At 37.1% G+C, this 16,729-nt stretch overlaps 2 protein-coding genes across 4 annotated transcripts in view; both read right to left on the reverse strand.

The window, feature by feature from the left end:
• The window catches only part of hipk3a (homeodomain interacting protein kinase 3a), a 32,873-nt gene extending 23,729 nt beyond the window's left edge, over positions 1–9,144 (reverse strand). For both annotated transcript variants that reach the window (XM_079860101.1, XM_079860100.1), the window contains exons 1-2: positions 8,752–9,144; positions 4,344–5,526 (exon numbers count right to left, since the gene is read on the reverse strand). In XM_079860101.1, the coding sequence (XP_079716227.1) occupies positions 4,344–5,524 (1,181 nt within the window). In that variant the 5' untranslated portion in view covers positions 5,525–5,526; positions 8,752–9,144. The remainder of the gene's footprint in view (positions 1–4,343; positions 5,527–8,751) is intronic.
• A 1,238-nt stretch (positions 9,145–10,382) lies between these two features.
• tcp11l1 (t-complex 11, testis-specific-like 1) lies at positions 10,383–16,612 on the reverse strand. 2 transcript variants are annotated; one of them, XM_079860102.1, is made up of 10 exons: positions 16,448–16,612; positions 15,884–16,037; positions 15,668–15,800; positions 15,347–15,467; positions 13,801–14,021; positions 13,585–13,721; positions 13,303–13,466; positions 12,214–12,395; positions 11,486–11,658; positions 10,383–11,395 (listed from the first exon to the last, which is right to left on the reverse strand). In XM_079860102.1, the coding sequence occupies exons 2-10, from the start codon at positions 16,029–16,031 to the stop codon at positions 11,178–11,180; spliced, it is 1,497 nt and encodes a 498-aa protein (XP_079716228.1). In that variant the 5' UTR covers positions 16,032–16,037; positions 16,448–16,612; the 3' UTR covers positions 10,383–11,177. The 2 variants fall into 2 exon arrangements, with proteins under 2 accessions (XP_079716228.1, XP_079716229.1); XM_079860103.1 differs by having other exon boundaries at positions 15,884–16,034; positions 16,448–16,579.
• Positions 16,613–16,729: the final 117 nt, after the last annotated feature.

Below are 16,729 nucleotides of genomic sequence, written 5' to 3' on the forward strand. Positions count from 1 at the left end.
GCCACAGTGATTATTTTAGCAAAGAGCCACTAGTACCAGTTACCAGACTTGGGATACCACTATAACTATTAATTCATGACATTTGCAGCAACATTATCCAGTAGTGATGCAGCAAAATGTTCGCAACAAAAAAAGGTTCTGCTGAACTAAAATAAGAATTTTAGTTCCTCTTTTTACTGGCGGTGGCGAATGCAACCAGGAAAACAGCCATAGGGGAACATTAGGTCTCAGGGAAACCACCCTAAGTTCCTAGAACTACCCAGTGTAAGCCCCTATTATTATACCATGCATATATTTACTATACTTTTTTTTTTTATTTAAAGAAGAAATCAAATCAATGTATAGTTGACATTTGAGGCTAATGTTATAGAAAAGCAATAAAAGCTTTTCAGGAAGAATGTTTTCAGCTTGTTTTTTATTTCTATAAAAAAATATGGGATGCAGTTGCTTCAAACAATGGTATAAAGCTATTCAAAACATCATTCAATGTAAATTGTGATGATCATAATTAATAAATCGCAATAACAATTTCAAGGGAATTATCGACAATTATAATTTGTCATAATCTGCCTTATTATTATTATTGCCTTACACGGAAACTTTATTTTTTGGTTTTAGTTTTCAGCTAAACTTTCATTTAGACTGGTTTAACTTATCACCTTGTTTAATTTAATCACCAGTAGCATACTACAGAGTTTAATTACCTAATCCAGTGACAAACTTGTCAACTAATGTCTAGATACATTGACATTCTTTCAATAAGTAGGAAGAAAAGTGAGCCTTATTACAAACCAAAACAACTTAAACAGTTTAATGAGAATGCAAAAAGATACTTCTGTGCTACTGAACTGAAAACATAGGCCTAAGAATTGCATCATGGTACAAAAACAGTCTGAACTAAATTATTAAAAGATTCTCCTCAAGACATGACTCTTCTATTAATAAAAAAATGGGTAAACTATCCCTTAAATGTGACAAACAAACCGGCACCAGTTCTGAAACTGCGTGAAATATAAAAACAGCTCTGCTATTTGACAACACCTGCAAAATTTCACTTCCTGGCACATGGGTACGTGCTCAACGCAGCCAGCTCCAAGTACAAAAAATAAATACTTGTCATGACGACCTCACATACCACAGTAGCAATGAACACAACAAGATCCACCCTAAATTTAGGTGAGCCAGTTTTGCACTGGGAACAAGCTATGGATCCTTACAACATCGATCATGCCGACAGAAACAGGGGACAAATGGAAAACAGAAGCACATGCTGCCCTTTTCCCCCACTTTGGGACACACACGTTCTGAACACAGATCTATCCACAACATGGTGCTTTTATCAGGCATGCAAAGATTTAATAATAATACATAGTAATCTTTCAAATTTGATGAAATATCTGTCGGCGCCAATAGCCCCATGGTTAACGCGCCGACATATAGCGCAACTGCGCCTCCGGCGACCCGAGTTCGATTCCCAGCTCGAGGTCCTTTGCCGATCCCCTTCCCCTCTCTCTCCAGTCTCCACCCCATGCTTTCCTGTCAATATCTCTACTGTCCTATCAAATAAAGGCACAAAAAGACCAAAAACATAACTTGCAAAAAAAAAAAAGAAATATCTAAAAGAAATTAGCAGTAACAAATAAATAGCCTACTTAAACACTGATTCAGTTAAAGTAATCATAAGCACTTCAATTGTTTGTTTAAAAGAACAAAATGTGCACTTTATAAAACAAAAGCACAATAAAGAGAATGGTGAGATGTCAAAGTTAACACTTTATATTACAATGCTCATGTTAAAAATATGACTTGTGACCAATTCATGACAACAGTAAAAACGTGCAATTATATACCACTCAAAATAATTGCACATTAAGTAGGCTACATTTTGTTCATTAGAATTACTCAGTACTTATGTAATGAATTAATACAAACACTATGTAAAGAGTGACGTACAAATTCCCGGAAAAAAGAAAAACAAGCGCGAGTGAATGATTATTCATAACGTTCTATAAAAACATCTGTTACCACACTTCTTTCGAGCACAAAGACAGCACTACCAACAGACACGTCCTCAATGCATCTCATTCCCATGCAAAAGTGATACATTCACACGTGCCACCTGCATGGGGCGGGAGTTCATGCAGTTGCAGGCATCAAACTGTGGCAGTGCCAAAGCACAAAGAGTTCAAATGCCCTATTTAAACTAGCACCTAGTTCCTCTATCTTGTTCACTGATAGCTTCCCCACAAACCAAGCAAATATACAAAGACAGACTGTACTCCTCACCGCAATGTCACATTATGTTCGAAACTCATTTGTATACCTTTCAGTGGCACAACAATTCTTGAAGGGATAGATTACCCAAAAATAAAAATTATAAACCTGCAAAATACTTCAATTCTTCAAAATACTAACCATTCAAAAGTTTGGGCTCTGTATGATTTTAAAGACTTTTTTGAAATAAGTCTTATATACTCAAGGCTGCATTTATTTGATCAAAAATACAGTAAAAAAAAAATGGAAATATGAATAGCAGCTTAAAATAATTTTTATTTGAATATATTGTAAAATGTAATTTATTCCTGTGATGGCTGAATTTTCAGCATCATTACTCCAGTCTTCAGTCACAAAAGTCTTCAAAAATCATTATATGTTGATTTGCTGCTCAATAAACATGTATTAGTTGAAAACAGCTGTGCTGCTTAACATTTCTGTGGGAAAAGTGGCATTTTTCAGGATTCTTCAATGAATAAAAAGTTCAAAAGAACAGCATTTATTTGAAATTTTCTGAAACTATGTCTGTCACTTTCTGACCCATTTAACCCTCTGGTCCTCTTCGCATGTCGGTGTCGAATGACAACTTTTTTTTTTAATTTCAATGAAATGAATGTACTAGCCTATATTTTAAATAATGTATTTTTAGGGGATTTTATGGTACTAAATTGTACGCTGTATTTATAATCCATTTATTCACTTTTTGAGCAAAGACCTGAAAATTTAATTTCCAAATTAACCTGTCGTAAATCTTGAATTCTTTAAAACACAGACTTAAGTTTGATCTCTTTTCAAAGATGACACTTGGCAGATTATTGCTGGAGTGAAAAAAGTGAACGGACAAAGTTACAGAATTGTACGTTTATTGTAGCGAAAAATAAAAAAAAGTTAAATTTTTATATGAAATATATATTTTCAAAAACGTTTTACTCTAAAACTGTGAAAAAATTCAAAACCATAAATCTAAACAAGTTGTGTTAAACATTTGAGCCTGATATCTAAAAAACAATTGCTTTCAGTAAGATTTTATTTGGCCGCAATACCAAACGTTTTCACTAGGTGAAATTCATCTCCCGTTCATTTCCTATGCGGTCTTTTTTAACCGTGAAGAGTACAAGTGTGACTATTTTTTTCAGGACCAATTAACCTGCTCGAATCATGTCCATGATTTTTTTTTTTTTTGGTTCACACAGCAAGTGCCAAAACCTTTACCAAGTTTCGTACCATTCCGATGAAGAAAAAAATTCTAAATAAAATACACATTTTTCGGTCAATAATGACCGAAGAGCACCAGAGGAATGCATCCTTGGTGAATAAAAGTATTTCTTTCAACATCAACAACAACAAAAATTGTACTGGCCCCAAAGCCCTAACTCTAAAAAGTAGTGTACTTTTGTGTTCTACAGAATGACATGACAAAATAAATGACAATTTTCATTTTGGGAGAACTATACATTTAAGTGGAAGGGACAATATTCTATAGATTAAGAGTAAAAAAAACTGATTTCTGGAGTAAAAACAAACAAACAATTAAGCTTGACATGGAACTTAAAACATAAACATCTGGAATGTTCTAATAAAAGAGTATTTCAATGTTCTTCCACATCCCATGAATCACTTTAGCAAACCACATTCTTCCTAAAGAACTGCCAACCACATGGAGACACAAAGTACAGCCGCCACGGTCAGGACTGACCCCATTAGAGAAAATAGTGCGTTGTGTTATTTTGTGTGTGTTTTATGTTTTGAGTTACATAAAGTTAGCATGGGTGTAGCTCCATGGCAGTTAGTGCAGTTGCAATCGAACAAAGAATGCCTGCCATCAGACTTCGACAAATGCTATAGACGGCATTACATAATTGTTCTGGCAGGAAGTGCAGCTTAAGTAAACGTTCCTCAGTTCAACTTCCTCAAAACGAATACCATAAATTATATCTTCATAATTGCCACAAATACAAACACGAGCTGAAACATTTACCAAAAGTCTATTTATGATTAAACGGAAACATGACAGCAAGTAGCAAGCCTACAGGAGAAAAAAAAGAAAAGAAAAAAAAAACACTGCTTACCTGTAGTAGCGAGACTGCAGGTATGTCGAACACACAGCTTTGGAGACGTGGCTGGCAGAGCCAAAGTCAATCACTTTCACACGGAAGGGTTGTCTCACAGGATCTACCAGCATAATGTTCTCCGGTTTAAGATCGGCATGGATCAGGCCCAAGCTTCTGAGCTTCCTCAGCGCCGTGGCCACCTGTTGCAGCACGGGCCTAATCACCTTCAGCGGCAAGGGACTGAACTTGTTTTGTTTGAGGAAGTCGTACAGGTTCTGCTCCAGCATCTCGAACACCAGACAGGTGTGACTTCTATGCTGGAAACACTCGAAAGCTCGCACCAGGTTATGCTCCTCTGCGTTCTCCCCGCTAAGTCGGGCCAGAATGCTCACCTCGATCTGGCCCTGACGGGCATATGAAGGGTGGTTCTTCAGTATCTTCACCGCCACGATCTCATTTGTGCCTCGTTTCCAACATTTGACCACCTGACCGAACGTACCACGACCCAAGAACTCCAACACTTCATAGGTGTGCTTCATGGAGCACAGCACTTCGTGTTGGACCAACTGATAGTCACCGTCACCTGTCCCGCTCACGGCTCCCGTCCCGGTTCTGTTCTGCTCGGGCGGGGCAACGCCTACCGCGTTCGTGCTCCCGACATTTGTTTGCAACATGGCAGGTAGAGTCGAATGCTCCTCTACTATCTGCATGATGCTCTTGCCGTTCTCAAGCTCCTCCTCTTTGCATTTAAACCCACATCTTTTGGTGCCGTCGACCAATTTCAAACCACCGTTTCTCTCAGTCCCTTGCGGAGCACCGCCACTTTTACTACTATTACTACTACTTTGGCTGTTTTGGACACCGTCTCCACTTTCTTCAACTGCCCCGGCCGCTCTGGCGTAATACTGAAGGTCACCCTCCGACGCCACACGCTTGTACGGCGAGGAAGCCCTTCTGAGGAGCTCCTGTGGAGCTGATTCAGTCTGTATTGAGTAGTTCTCGCTAGTCAAAGCTTCGAATCTCGATAAAGGTATAATATCCGTAGGGTGCGCAATGCCTAGATTCACACCAATCACGTAAGTGCGAGGGAACTTCTCATGGTAAACACAGCTGATGGGATCGATTTTCTTCGCTCTGCAAAAGGCACTTGTCTGGGGTTGATAAACATGTGGTGGGTAGACCGTAACCTGTGAGGCCATACCTATAAAGGACAGAGTGAAAGAAAACTGTTAGTCTAAGTCATTTCACAGATGCTGTTCACATGAATCAAAAACAAAACCTGCTATATTAAGAGGTTTATTAAGATTAATTACAGTGCAATTTTTAAATGCTAATTTTTAAAGCGCTTTAGGTTTGCTGTGCTTGTTTGTGTGATTATATACAGGGGTGTGCATAACTGACACACGTTTCAGACAGCACTCACACAAAGAGAATTGATTCCTCTTTTGCGTTTTTTTATGCTTGAATGGACACACACAAATTTATGTCAAAATACCCATCTCTGCAAGTTCTCTCTCGGTTATGTCATAAGAGAACAGTTAAGAAACCGGATGTCAGTATATTCGGTCTGTGCATTCGGTCTTAAAGTGACAGCAGCCTAATATTCCTGCTGTTGTCTGTCATCAATGTTAATCAAATAAAAAAATACAGCTTGAAGTTGAACCTATATTTAATTTCTACAGTGAGCAAATAGTGTTACAGTGAGGAGAGGATAAGTGTGCCCTTGAGAACCAGACCAAAAAAGTTCTGTGCACCATTGATATATATTATATATAATAAATAAATAGTATAAATTACTTAAATTATTACTATAATTACTATAATTATAAATTACTCGTTAAATATGAAACAATAAGAAATATTACTGTAAAAAAAGAGCAAGAAAATATGATCATTTTTATACAGTGAGTTCAACTGTAAAATTACAATCCAAATATTTCTGCCTTAATTTCGTCCTTATTAAAGCTTTTATTCCGGGTGCAAACTACAGTTTCTCGTTTGTTGGCAACAGGTTTAGAAACTCTTCTCATTAAACAAATACACATTATAAGCGACGCAAACTCGCATCACTGGCAGAGATGGAGATTGTGTGAAGTAGAACAGAGAAACTAAAAACACTTATCAGCTGATACTGTGACAATGAACAATGCTGAGCTTCACTCTGAAACACGAGGATAAATTTAAGTAAATTGCAGTTAACGCAATTTGATTAACGAAATAAGTCAAATTCCGATTTTTTTTCTTCAATTAATCGCTCAGCCGTAGTGTGCCATAGTGTGGGTAATATGTTAGCAGATCCAGACAGACAATTGACCAATGGGGATTAGCTGTCTTAGTTTCATGGGAGACAGGCTACTTATACTGGCACAACATATGGCACAAGTTCAGACACGAGGACAGGTGTGGCTCTAACACACCCACATACTAACTCTCTCACACACTTATAACCCAGCTAACACTCTGGCAGACTAGGTAGGATTTCATAATGGCAAATATTGAGTTTAGAAAACATAAAAGGGATGCAAACATGTCACGTTGTTTCTTGAGGAATGCATATCTGATGCATTTCGCTTTCAGAACCGTTATAAAAGGCCCTTTCATTCACACTACCATAGCAAAATTGAGGTTTAAATCATCCCTTTCTGTTTCGATTAAGTCTATACTGGTTCCTAATTGTGCAAACAACATTAGGTTTGCAAAGTAAGAGATTCAGTCAATAACTTTAAAAAGGACAGTCCCATCTGGAGGATTGTTTTTATGAGGTCTGTCCTATAGAAGGGTAAGCCTCGAGTAGATAGGAGTGGCCAAGGTTTTAGGTTACAGTCTCTCTACTGTTTTCAAACACGCTGCCTTCTGCTATAAGCAGGTGGAAACTGACCTTTTACCATGTCAAGACCTAATGGGGGTGGGCGAGAGATGGCACAGGGAAAACACCTGTTGATTCTGCAACTGCTCGGGCTATAAAAGTTTAATGACAGGAAATGATTGGGAAGTAAACTTTACTGAATTGACAGACAAATTTGTTTTTTCAGTGATGGAAAATGATAGTAATAACAATGAGGAACTTATAATCTATGGCATAAAATGACAACCGACTTCATTATATTGTAATGCACATTTAATAAAATGCAACAATGTTTTTATGGCCATGAATGTTCTGTGTGTTTGTATAACGAAGAAGGAAATTAATTTCCATACTTCCCATCATTCTTCCAGTCATTTACAAGTAAAAAAAAAAAAAAAGGGTTACACTCACTGATCTATATAATGTCATTCTATATAGATCAGTGGTTACACTTTATTTGAAGGTGTCCTTGTTACAGTGTAATTATACATTTAAGTACCGAGTAATACTAATTAACTACATGTACTAACTATAGGGTTGTGGTTAGGATTAGGTTTGTTGTAGGGTTAGTTGCATGTAATTAAGCATAATTTATAGTTGTTATTATTACTATAGTAACTAGACGTAATGTGTAACAATGACACTGTAAAATAAAGTATGACTCAAAAAATATAAAATAAAAGAATAGATACTTATGCACTAAAATTAAAAATAAAATATATACTTGTGCACTAGAATAATAAAATGTTCAAACCAATAAAATATTTTACAGCTGATTATATTCCCTTCCAGCTCACTTCCCATAAATTTCTGTGTTTTCAACAACTGTGGGAACTCAATGAAACACTGGAATGAACAAAACTTCCCCTGGCAAAAATTATACATTAAATAAACATTGTTAAGGTTAAATATCAAATAATTGTTTAAAAAGTATTACTGAGCAAATTTAGGAAATGCATGGTGGATTATCATCTTTCAAGGACAGGAAATGCAACTTTTTACATAAAAGTTTTTTTAGGTACAACTTTTGCCAAATCTTACCAGCATAGTGTCAATTTACAGAAAAAAGAGAAGTCAGCTACTAACAGACTACCAGGCCTGTGCATTTTGGGAGGGTTGAGCAACATGTAACATGATTATTGTACAATATCAACAGCTGGTGAGTTTATACGGAAAACTAACCCACAATTCATATGCACTGACTCTTGAATGTGTAATGTTTAAAGATTAAATACAGCAATTGAACATCTTTACGTCATGGTTTTAAGCAGTAGGATTTAGGTTAACATTATGGGTTTGGCTGGTGACCAGAAAGTATTCGCGAACATTTAACGATTAAAAGTTATCAGGCAAACAAAAAAAGTTTGTTTTTTTATTAAAACCAGAAACTTACCATCTACCAAAACACATTAGCAAACCCTGCGAAACATTGCTTTCAAGTTTTTGGTGTGGCGTGGCAACTTTTTCGCAACAACTACGAGCTCGCGATCACTCCTCCGAAGTCAAGCCTGATTTAATATCTTCACTATTAAGTATCAGACACGCATTTACGCCTTTACAACTCGTTAAAATCGTCCTTACCTTCACAGACAGCAGCTGTGGTCGAAACGCGTGTCTTTAGTGAACATGTTGGGGTTTATTTCGCACCCACTGCATGCTCGACGCGCTCGCGCTGCCATCTTGTCCTCTCGCTGGACGACGAGGGAGAAAAAAATACAAGCTCCCTCATTTCAACTGCGCACAACTCGCATACTAAGCCATCCACGGGAACCGAACAGGGTCCAGCATAGAGTTAAGGATATCCGTTTCGGTCAGGGCAGGTTTTTGTCGTCATGTCGAGGACGTTTAAGCCCCCCTGGTTTGTTTCCTCCTGACGGCGACGGACAAACTCTGTCAGCTCAACTCGCTCGAGCTCTCTCAGCTGAGTGAGCGCTCGAGAACACTCTCGCGCTGCTTCTTCGTGCGCGTGTCAGTGAGGTGATTCAGAACTGGTGTGTAGCGTTACTGCCATGGACAGGGCTGGAGAGTCAACACACACACACAACACACAACCACAACATGAAACGCCCACGGAAGTGAGAAGAGAGGACACAGTTCTGCTGCATAGTGGCCCCGTCTGGTGGGATCTGAAAGGTGTTCTAAAATGTAAATATTATATTGTGCAGTATAATCAAATAAGGTATAATACACAAACAATATTTAAAAAAATAATTCACATATTTTATATATAATATATTTTATATATAATAAATATTTTTGATAAATTATATCTGAAACAGTGTGTGTGTGTGTGTGTGTGTGTGTGTGTGTGGGGGGGGGGGGTTCAGAATGAAAACATTCAATTTAACTTAAAACTGCTAAAAATTAATCTAATATTACAATACTAATTGATGATATAAACATTATATATTATAAAATAAAACAATGTAACAATAAACCTAGTAATGTAAATACAATATATAGATAAAACGAAATATTATATAAATATTATAGCCTATGTAATATGTAGCCTATATATTATATATGGAAATATTTTCTATATTTTAAATAATTCAATATTTTGATAGTACATCTTCAAGTGGTGTTTTCATATTTCATTTAATTTAAAAAAGGCTAATAAATAAAACTGCTGAAATACATCTAATATTTTAATAATAATTGATCATTTAAAGGTAGTGGTGGTAATACTTTACAACAGGGTCACATAAGTTAATGCATTAACTGACAATTAGCATTACAATTGTTACAGTATTTATTAATTTTTCATCTTTGTTAATATTAGTTAATAAAAATACAACTGTTCACTGTCCAATCATGTTGAGATCCACTAAATATGAACAGATAAAACTTTAGATTTTAATAATATATTTATAAATGTTGATTAACTACGTTTATTAAATTCTTTAGAAGAATTATTTAATGTTAACTAATGGTAACAAATGTAACCTTATTGTTAAGCGTTACCAAAATATAGTGGTCAACATTTGAAGTGGATCGAAACCTTTCATCAAAGTTATACATGAATTTTGAACAATACCCGCTCATCTTAGGACGACTTTGATTAACTTTTTTGATCCACTTCAAATGTTGACTACTGTTGTATAAAAAATATATAAAACAATGTAACAAATGAACCTTTAATATAATAAAATATCATGTGAATTAGATAAATGGTAGAAGAAAAAAACAGGAAATCCAGTCAACAATGTTTTCAACACACCTCGTATTTTTATTGACAGCCAGCATTCAGTTTCAAATAACCATTAGTAATACTGCATTAATAAGACACACCATAGAAGTTTATGAAAGTAGAACACAGAGAAGTGCAGAGGGGAATACATTTGCTTGTGAGAAGGTGTCTTCTGTAAAACATGCTCAATGCTGATAGAAACATTGTTCTTTAAAAAATAAATAAATCAGGAATTCTTTAAAAAGAACATGCTCGGTATTCCAGGTTTCTCATGACTGTCGGAACAACATGGGGATAATCTGAAGGTTCAACTGAGCATTAAAGAAATAAATGTGCACATAAACATGGGTGGCACTTCACAAACTAAGGCACCAGTCAAATATACATCCTTTACTTCAGATTTATCCAAAACGAGCCAGAAACCTCAATGACACCTTTGCCGAAGAGTTCGGGCTACAACAGCAAATGTTTGAAAACAGCTAATCTTTTGTAAAATGCAAGTATTTTTTTTATATTTTGTGGCACACTAACAGTATTCACAAGGTTCTCCTCTCTTACATTTCAGTACACTATTCTATCAGTCATCAGCCACTGCCTAAAGTAATCCAAGCTTTAGGCAAATCAACTATCTTGATACACTCACAAATATTCCCTGATATACAATGCAATGAGAGGACCTTAGGAGTGCTAATTCTTAAATATCCATTAGTGCTAGCATGTGAGTAAATTAGCAAGTTTATAGACACTATAATCCATATATATAGCTACAGAATGTGAAAGCCAGGATGACTAGTGGCAAGTATTTCATGTGTTTTGTTCACACGTCTAAACCTTCCCTTTGTTTCAGAATGTCTTGGAGGATCTTCTGATAGAACGGAGAGTAAACTAGCTTGTTGAAGGTCACCAAACGTTCCAGTTTGACGGCAATCTCCTCTAACTCTTTGCTGATGGGCGTCAGACCTCCAGGGAGAGCTGGGGCACTCCGGTGGGCGCTTGACTCCAGGAAGCCAAGAAGGTACGCCTGGATCCGGGAGTCTAATAGAAAAAATACAGTTTTAGATAAGACTTCACTTCTAAATGGAGTCCTAACTGCTTTTTGGGTTGTCCATAGAGGGCTGCGCTTACCAATGACCTTGCGGATGGGGTTGTCCGCAGACTTTGCTGCTACAATTTGGCCTTTCAATGCGTTCTCTCTGTCTGAGGGAAATGGGGAAAAGCCATGCTGAGACAAGCATCCTCTGAGCTCTAAACACATTTTCTCTGCAACAGCAGCAAAGGTTTCATCCGCTTTGAAGGACCTACGAGAGAAGAGTACAACAGTTTGGAACAGAATGATCTTTAAAGTCAACAACTCTTGTTTTTCATGTGCCGTCATAATCTTTAACCAAAATAACTTCTCCGTCTTGCAGCGACTTCTCTTCTCAGATGACGTGTTTACTGGCGCGAGGGCGGGACAACCTGTCACTCACATGACATCACAGCAATAGCAAACCACAACCATCCGAACAATAGGCTTTATGCCCAGCTCCACTACTTCCTGAACTTCAGCCAGCTCCTTTGTTTCCTGTCTGCCATTATTGGACAAACTGATTAATCCAGGTGTGCCTGACCTCAGTAACAATAATCAGACACACCTGGATTAATCAGTTTGTCCAATAATGGCAGACAGGAAACAAAGGAGCTGGCTGAAGTTCAGGAAGTAGTGGAGCTGGGCATAAAGCCTATTCCAGATGAACAAAATCAAGTCCCGCCCTACATTTTCCTTGCTCGAGGAGCTGTTTCACTTGGACATAGTCACAATAGGGAAGAAAAGACTATTGCAACTTCCACGTCCATGCCAACCTCAAACTTACGGCGTGTGCATCTCTGCTAACAGAATCTTAATGGTTTTCTTCAGTCTTTCAATGAGTCCCGGGAGTCCAGAAATGGCCTCCCCAGCACTGTTAAACACTATGAGCAGGATTGATGCCACCAGTGCCAGCTGCTCCAGCTCCTGTTGCATCTCCTGAAATCTGCACTGATCCAAGAGAAGAGTCTGTTTGATCGCAGGAGGGAGAAAAGGGAGGAAAAGAACAGCAACACGTTTTGGTTTCAATGACAAATAAGAGTGTACAAAATTGTTTAAAACACATGTGGCAAGTTCTTAAACATGTACATTTTGTGTTTTTGCATTAGTTTCATATCATTTTTACATTTACAAGTTTACATTTAATGACTCTGAAATGTCACGTGGTGTAAAAAATACATTTCCATACATATTGAATGCTTGCGAACATACACATTTGAAATATTTTTACTATATAATTAATATATAAATATATGTTCAAAAGTTTGGGATTTGTGAGATTTTTAATTTTGTTTTTGAAAGAAGTCTCTTATGCTCATCAAGGCTACAAATTATTTGATCAAAAATAAAGTAAAAACAGTAATATTGTGAGATATTATTGCAAATTAAAATAACTGTTTTTAATTTGAACATAATATAAAATGTAAAATGGCAAAGCTGAATTTTCAGCATCATTACTCCAGTCTTCAGTGTCACATGATCCTTCAGAAATCATTCAAATATGATGATTTCTCAATAAACATCTTATTATCAATGTTGAAAGCATGATTTTTTTTTTTAGGATTTTTTGATAAATAGAAAGTTCAAAAGAACAGCATTTATTTGAAATATAAATATTTTGTAACATAACATTATAAATGTATTTATTGTCACTACCTTATTGTAATAAATCCTTTCTGAATACAAGTATTAATTTCTTTAATACAAAAAAAAGAAAAAAAGACCCAGACTTTTGAAGAGTATGTATTTTGCAAGCTAAAAAGCATTTTTGTATAAATATTATGAATTATTACAAATCTCCATTATGATATCAGGACAGTTGTATGATCCAAATAGCATCCAAAACTACTATCAGTGATCTCCAATAACACATTACCTCTGGGAAAGACTCAGCATCATGGTCCCATTTTAACAGGCGTAAATAGGCAAGATTGTGGAGTTGAGCAGAAATTGTTGTAGATGTTGCTCCACCCTCCGTTTCTCCACCGGTTGAATAATCTGATGTGTCTTGGAGCCACTTCTTCGTGAAATCCAAAGCATCTGCAAACATGAATACATAACTGAATAAAAGAGATCAGCATTTACTAAATGTAGGCTACTTATGTAAGCATAACATTCATTGAATATGTATATCATACAAGTAACTGAATTTCCTTACTGGGTTGTTTTTCAAGGAACTCGTGAAACTTCTTCCGCTCGTATTCCACCGACTGCTGTAAGAGGTGAGGTCGCAGGCTGCTCACAGCGAAGTTGGCCATGTCGATCTTCATTTTGTCTAGCACTGCAAATATTGACCTGCAGATGTGTATAAATAAACATGATTATATGATTTGGAGTCATGTGACCTTCAACTTGATCTGTTTAAGTGACTTACTTAAAAAGGGGCACGATGTCAGGGATTTTACGCAGCTCTCTGATGTCGTCATCACGGCAGGGTGCGCAAAAGGTGCCCATCATGTCAATTATAAAGCGGGCTACTTTACTGATGTCTAGAGCTTCGTTTTCAGCCTCCTGCTGGATTAATGAGAGGTCCAGAGTCTCTTCAATTTGCCCTCTCAGTCGGCTCTGTCCTGGCAACAGAAAAGACAGCAGGGTCTGGAAAAACAGGGAGACAGGGAACTAATGAACACCTTCAAACATTTTTTTTGTTGCTTAATGTTCACAGATATGTTGAGAAAGTATACAACGGTTGGTAATATATTTGCAGTCTGTCTGTTTCCCTCTGCAAACATTTGCATAGAATTCATCGATTCGCACCATCGCACGGAGATAAATATTAAAAAAGTATTTAGTATTAAAACTGAGTATTGAGTACCCACCGGCAGAAACATAAGTCAATGCCTATGAGACATATACAGTCATGGTCATAAGTTTACACACACCTTGCAGAATTTGCAAAATGTTAATAAATTTTACAAAATAAGAGGGATCATACAAAATACATGTTATTTTTTATTTAATACTGTCCTAAATAAGATATTTAACATAAAATGTTTCCATATAGTCCACACGAGTTGAATTTATAAAATTGGTCCATTTCAAAAGTTTACATACGCTTGATTCATAATACTGTGTCGTTACCTGGATGATCCACGACTGTTTATTTGTTTTGTGATGGTTGTTCATGAATGCCTTCCTTTTTTGTCCTGAGCAGTTAAACTGCCCAATGTTCTTCAGAAAAACTAATTATATGGTTCTCCAGCATCTTTTGCATATTTGAACCCTTTCCAGCAGTGACTGTATGATTTTGAGATCCATCTTTTCACACCGAGGGCCATTGAGGGACTCAAACACAACTATTAAAAAGGTGGAAACATTCTGTAATGCTCTAGATTGTCTAGAAGCTTCCAATTTTGTTGAGCATATGCGAATTGTAGCCTCAGTTTCCTGTTCTTATCTGACAGGAGTGACACTGGTGTGTCTTCTGCTGCTGTTCATCTGCTTCAAGGTTTGACGTGTTGTGTGTTCAGAGATGCTCTTCTGCAGACCTCGGTTGGAACGAGTGGATATCTGAGTTACTTTGAGTTATTTGAGTGGCATCAACAAGGCATTTTCACTCACAGAACTGCCACTCACTGTATATTTTCTCTTTTTCATATTCTCACCATTCTCTGTAAATCCTAGAGATCAGCAGTTTCTGAAATACTCAGACCAGCCCGTCTGGCACCAACAACCATACCACGTTCAAAGTCACTTGAATCAACTTTCTTCCCCATTTTGATGCTCAGTTTGAACTTCAGCAGATCGTCTTGGCCATGTCTACATGCACTGAGTTGCTGCCATGTGATTGGCTGATTAGATATTTGCGTTGATGAGCAGTTGAACAAGTGTACCTAATAAAGTGGCCGGTGATATATATATATAATTTAATGAATTTCATGTACTATATCATAATATGTAAGCCTGGATTCTTTCCTTACCTCTTTAATTTCACCAACCAGTGTGACAGCATGACTGTAAGATGGTGGGTCCTCTTTCAGCTGTGACTCAAGGCAATCCCAGAATGCTTTGTGCATAATTTCCTTGACCTGTTTCTCCAAACTGAGTATACATGAAAGATATGTTCAAAATGTTAAAAAACACTCACAAAAAAATTCTCAAATCAAAGTAATGTGAATATTGAACCGCAATATGTATCCCTTTAGAATAATTGCATTGTAATGATAAGTGCTAACATTTCAACTAGGCTATATCATTAGCACATTGAGAACACTGTGATGTTATGATAACAAGTCCATTACCTTCCCTCTTCTGGCTCATAAGGCTTGACTTGGAAAGCACTGTTCATCACTATCTCATGGGCCAGTGCCAGATTAGTGACTCCTTTGGCTGTCTCCATAAGCTCTTCCACTGAGACAAATCTGGGTGGACTGGCTGTGAGTGTTTGAATGCAATATTAACATTGTTAAAAGGGTGATTTGCCACATTTTTAAGTTAATAAACATTTTTCTCCTTACACTGGGGGGTGAGTCTGTGAGGACTGGGAGTATTTCTTCTGATCCTCTTCCGGATCATCTCTTCTGATGGTTCCACAGTGTTCTCTTTCCCATCCATGTCAATCTTGCTCTGCTCCTCTTTGGAGGACTCATCAGATTCCTTTGGCATCTTCTGCTGAAAACAAAGAAGCTGAGAAATTAAACAGATCTTTACATAGACTATAACACCAGGTGCTCTATCCAATTCCACACTAAAATGACAACACTGGGTTTTTTTCTGGCAACAGTGTGACAGCGAGCTGAGTGTGAAGTTGTTTTGTTTTTATTATAAAACAGAAGGAAAAGACTAGAATGCCTTTCAAATCAATAAACAATTGCTCTCTAGTACCCTCATCCCTCTACTAGTCACATTCAAATATTTTTCTAACATTTCTATAAACTCGCTAGTGATTTGGTTTACTGCGCTGTGACAAACAACTAGCCTGGTCCCATTATAAAAATCTCTGAGATGCAATGTCGCATCTGTCTGCGCTCTAACATCCGGTCATTCGTCATTCACATTTCTCTTTTACAGTTTAACCTTACCTGGATTCGTTAAAGCACCTAGCGCCCGCTTAAACTTTATTTTTACTAAGCTGCAATTCGCCACATATAATCAAAGTAACAGCCCGAGCGTTTTCTTCTGGATGAATCAAATGCGTGTATTTACGGAAGTACGATTCGGAAGGTTCTTTGTAGTTTGTGAGATGTGATTTTGAATGGGAATGAAGCTGTGTAAATGTAACATAGAACTACATTTCCCAGTAGTAACAAAAACGTCGGCCTCCCCCTAGCTCGCGTGCTTCGAACAGGGAGGATTGATTTAAA

The sequence above is a fragment of the Squalius cephalus genome (genome assembly GCF_949319135.1).
Source record: "Squalius cephalus genome assembly, chromosome: 23".
NCBI lineage: Eukaryota > Metazoa > Chordata > Actinopteri > Cypriniformes > Leuciscidae > Squalius > Squalius cephalus.

Excerpts from the sequence above, each read along its gene's own strand:
- tcp11l1 (XM_079860102.1), bottom strand. The coding sequence starts at position 16,031 with ATGCCAAAGGAATCTGATGAGTCCTCCAAAGAGGAGCAGAGCAAGATT. Across the intron at positions 13,467-13,584 it reads GTTCCTTGAAAAACAACCCA|ATGCTTTGGATTTCACGAAG; the intron begins GTAAGGAAATTC and ends TCATGTTTGCAG. Across the intron at positions 12,396-13,302 it reads ATGCTGAGTCTTTCCCAGAG|ACTCTTCTCTTGGATCAGTG; the intron begins GTAATGTGTTAT and ends GCGATCAAACAG.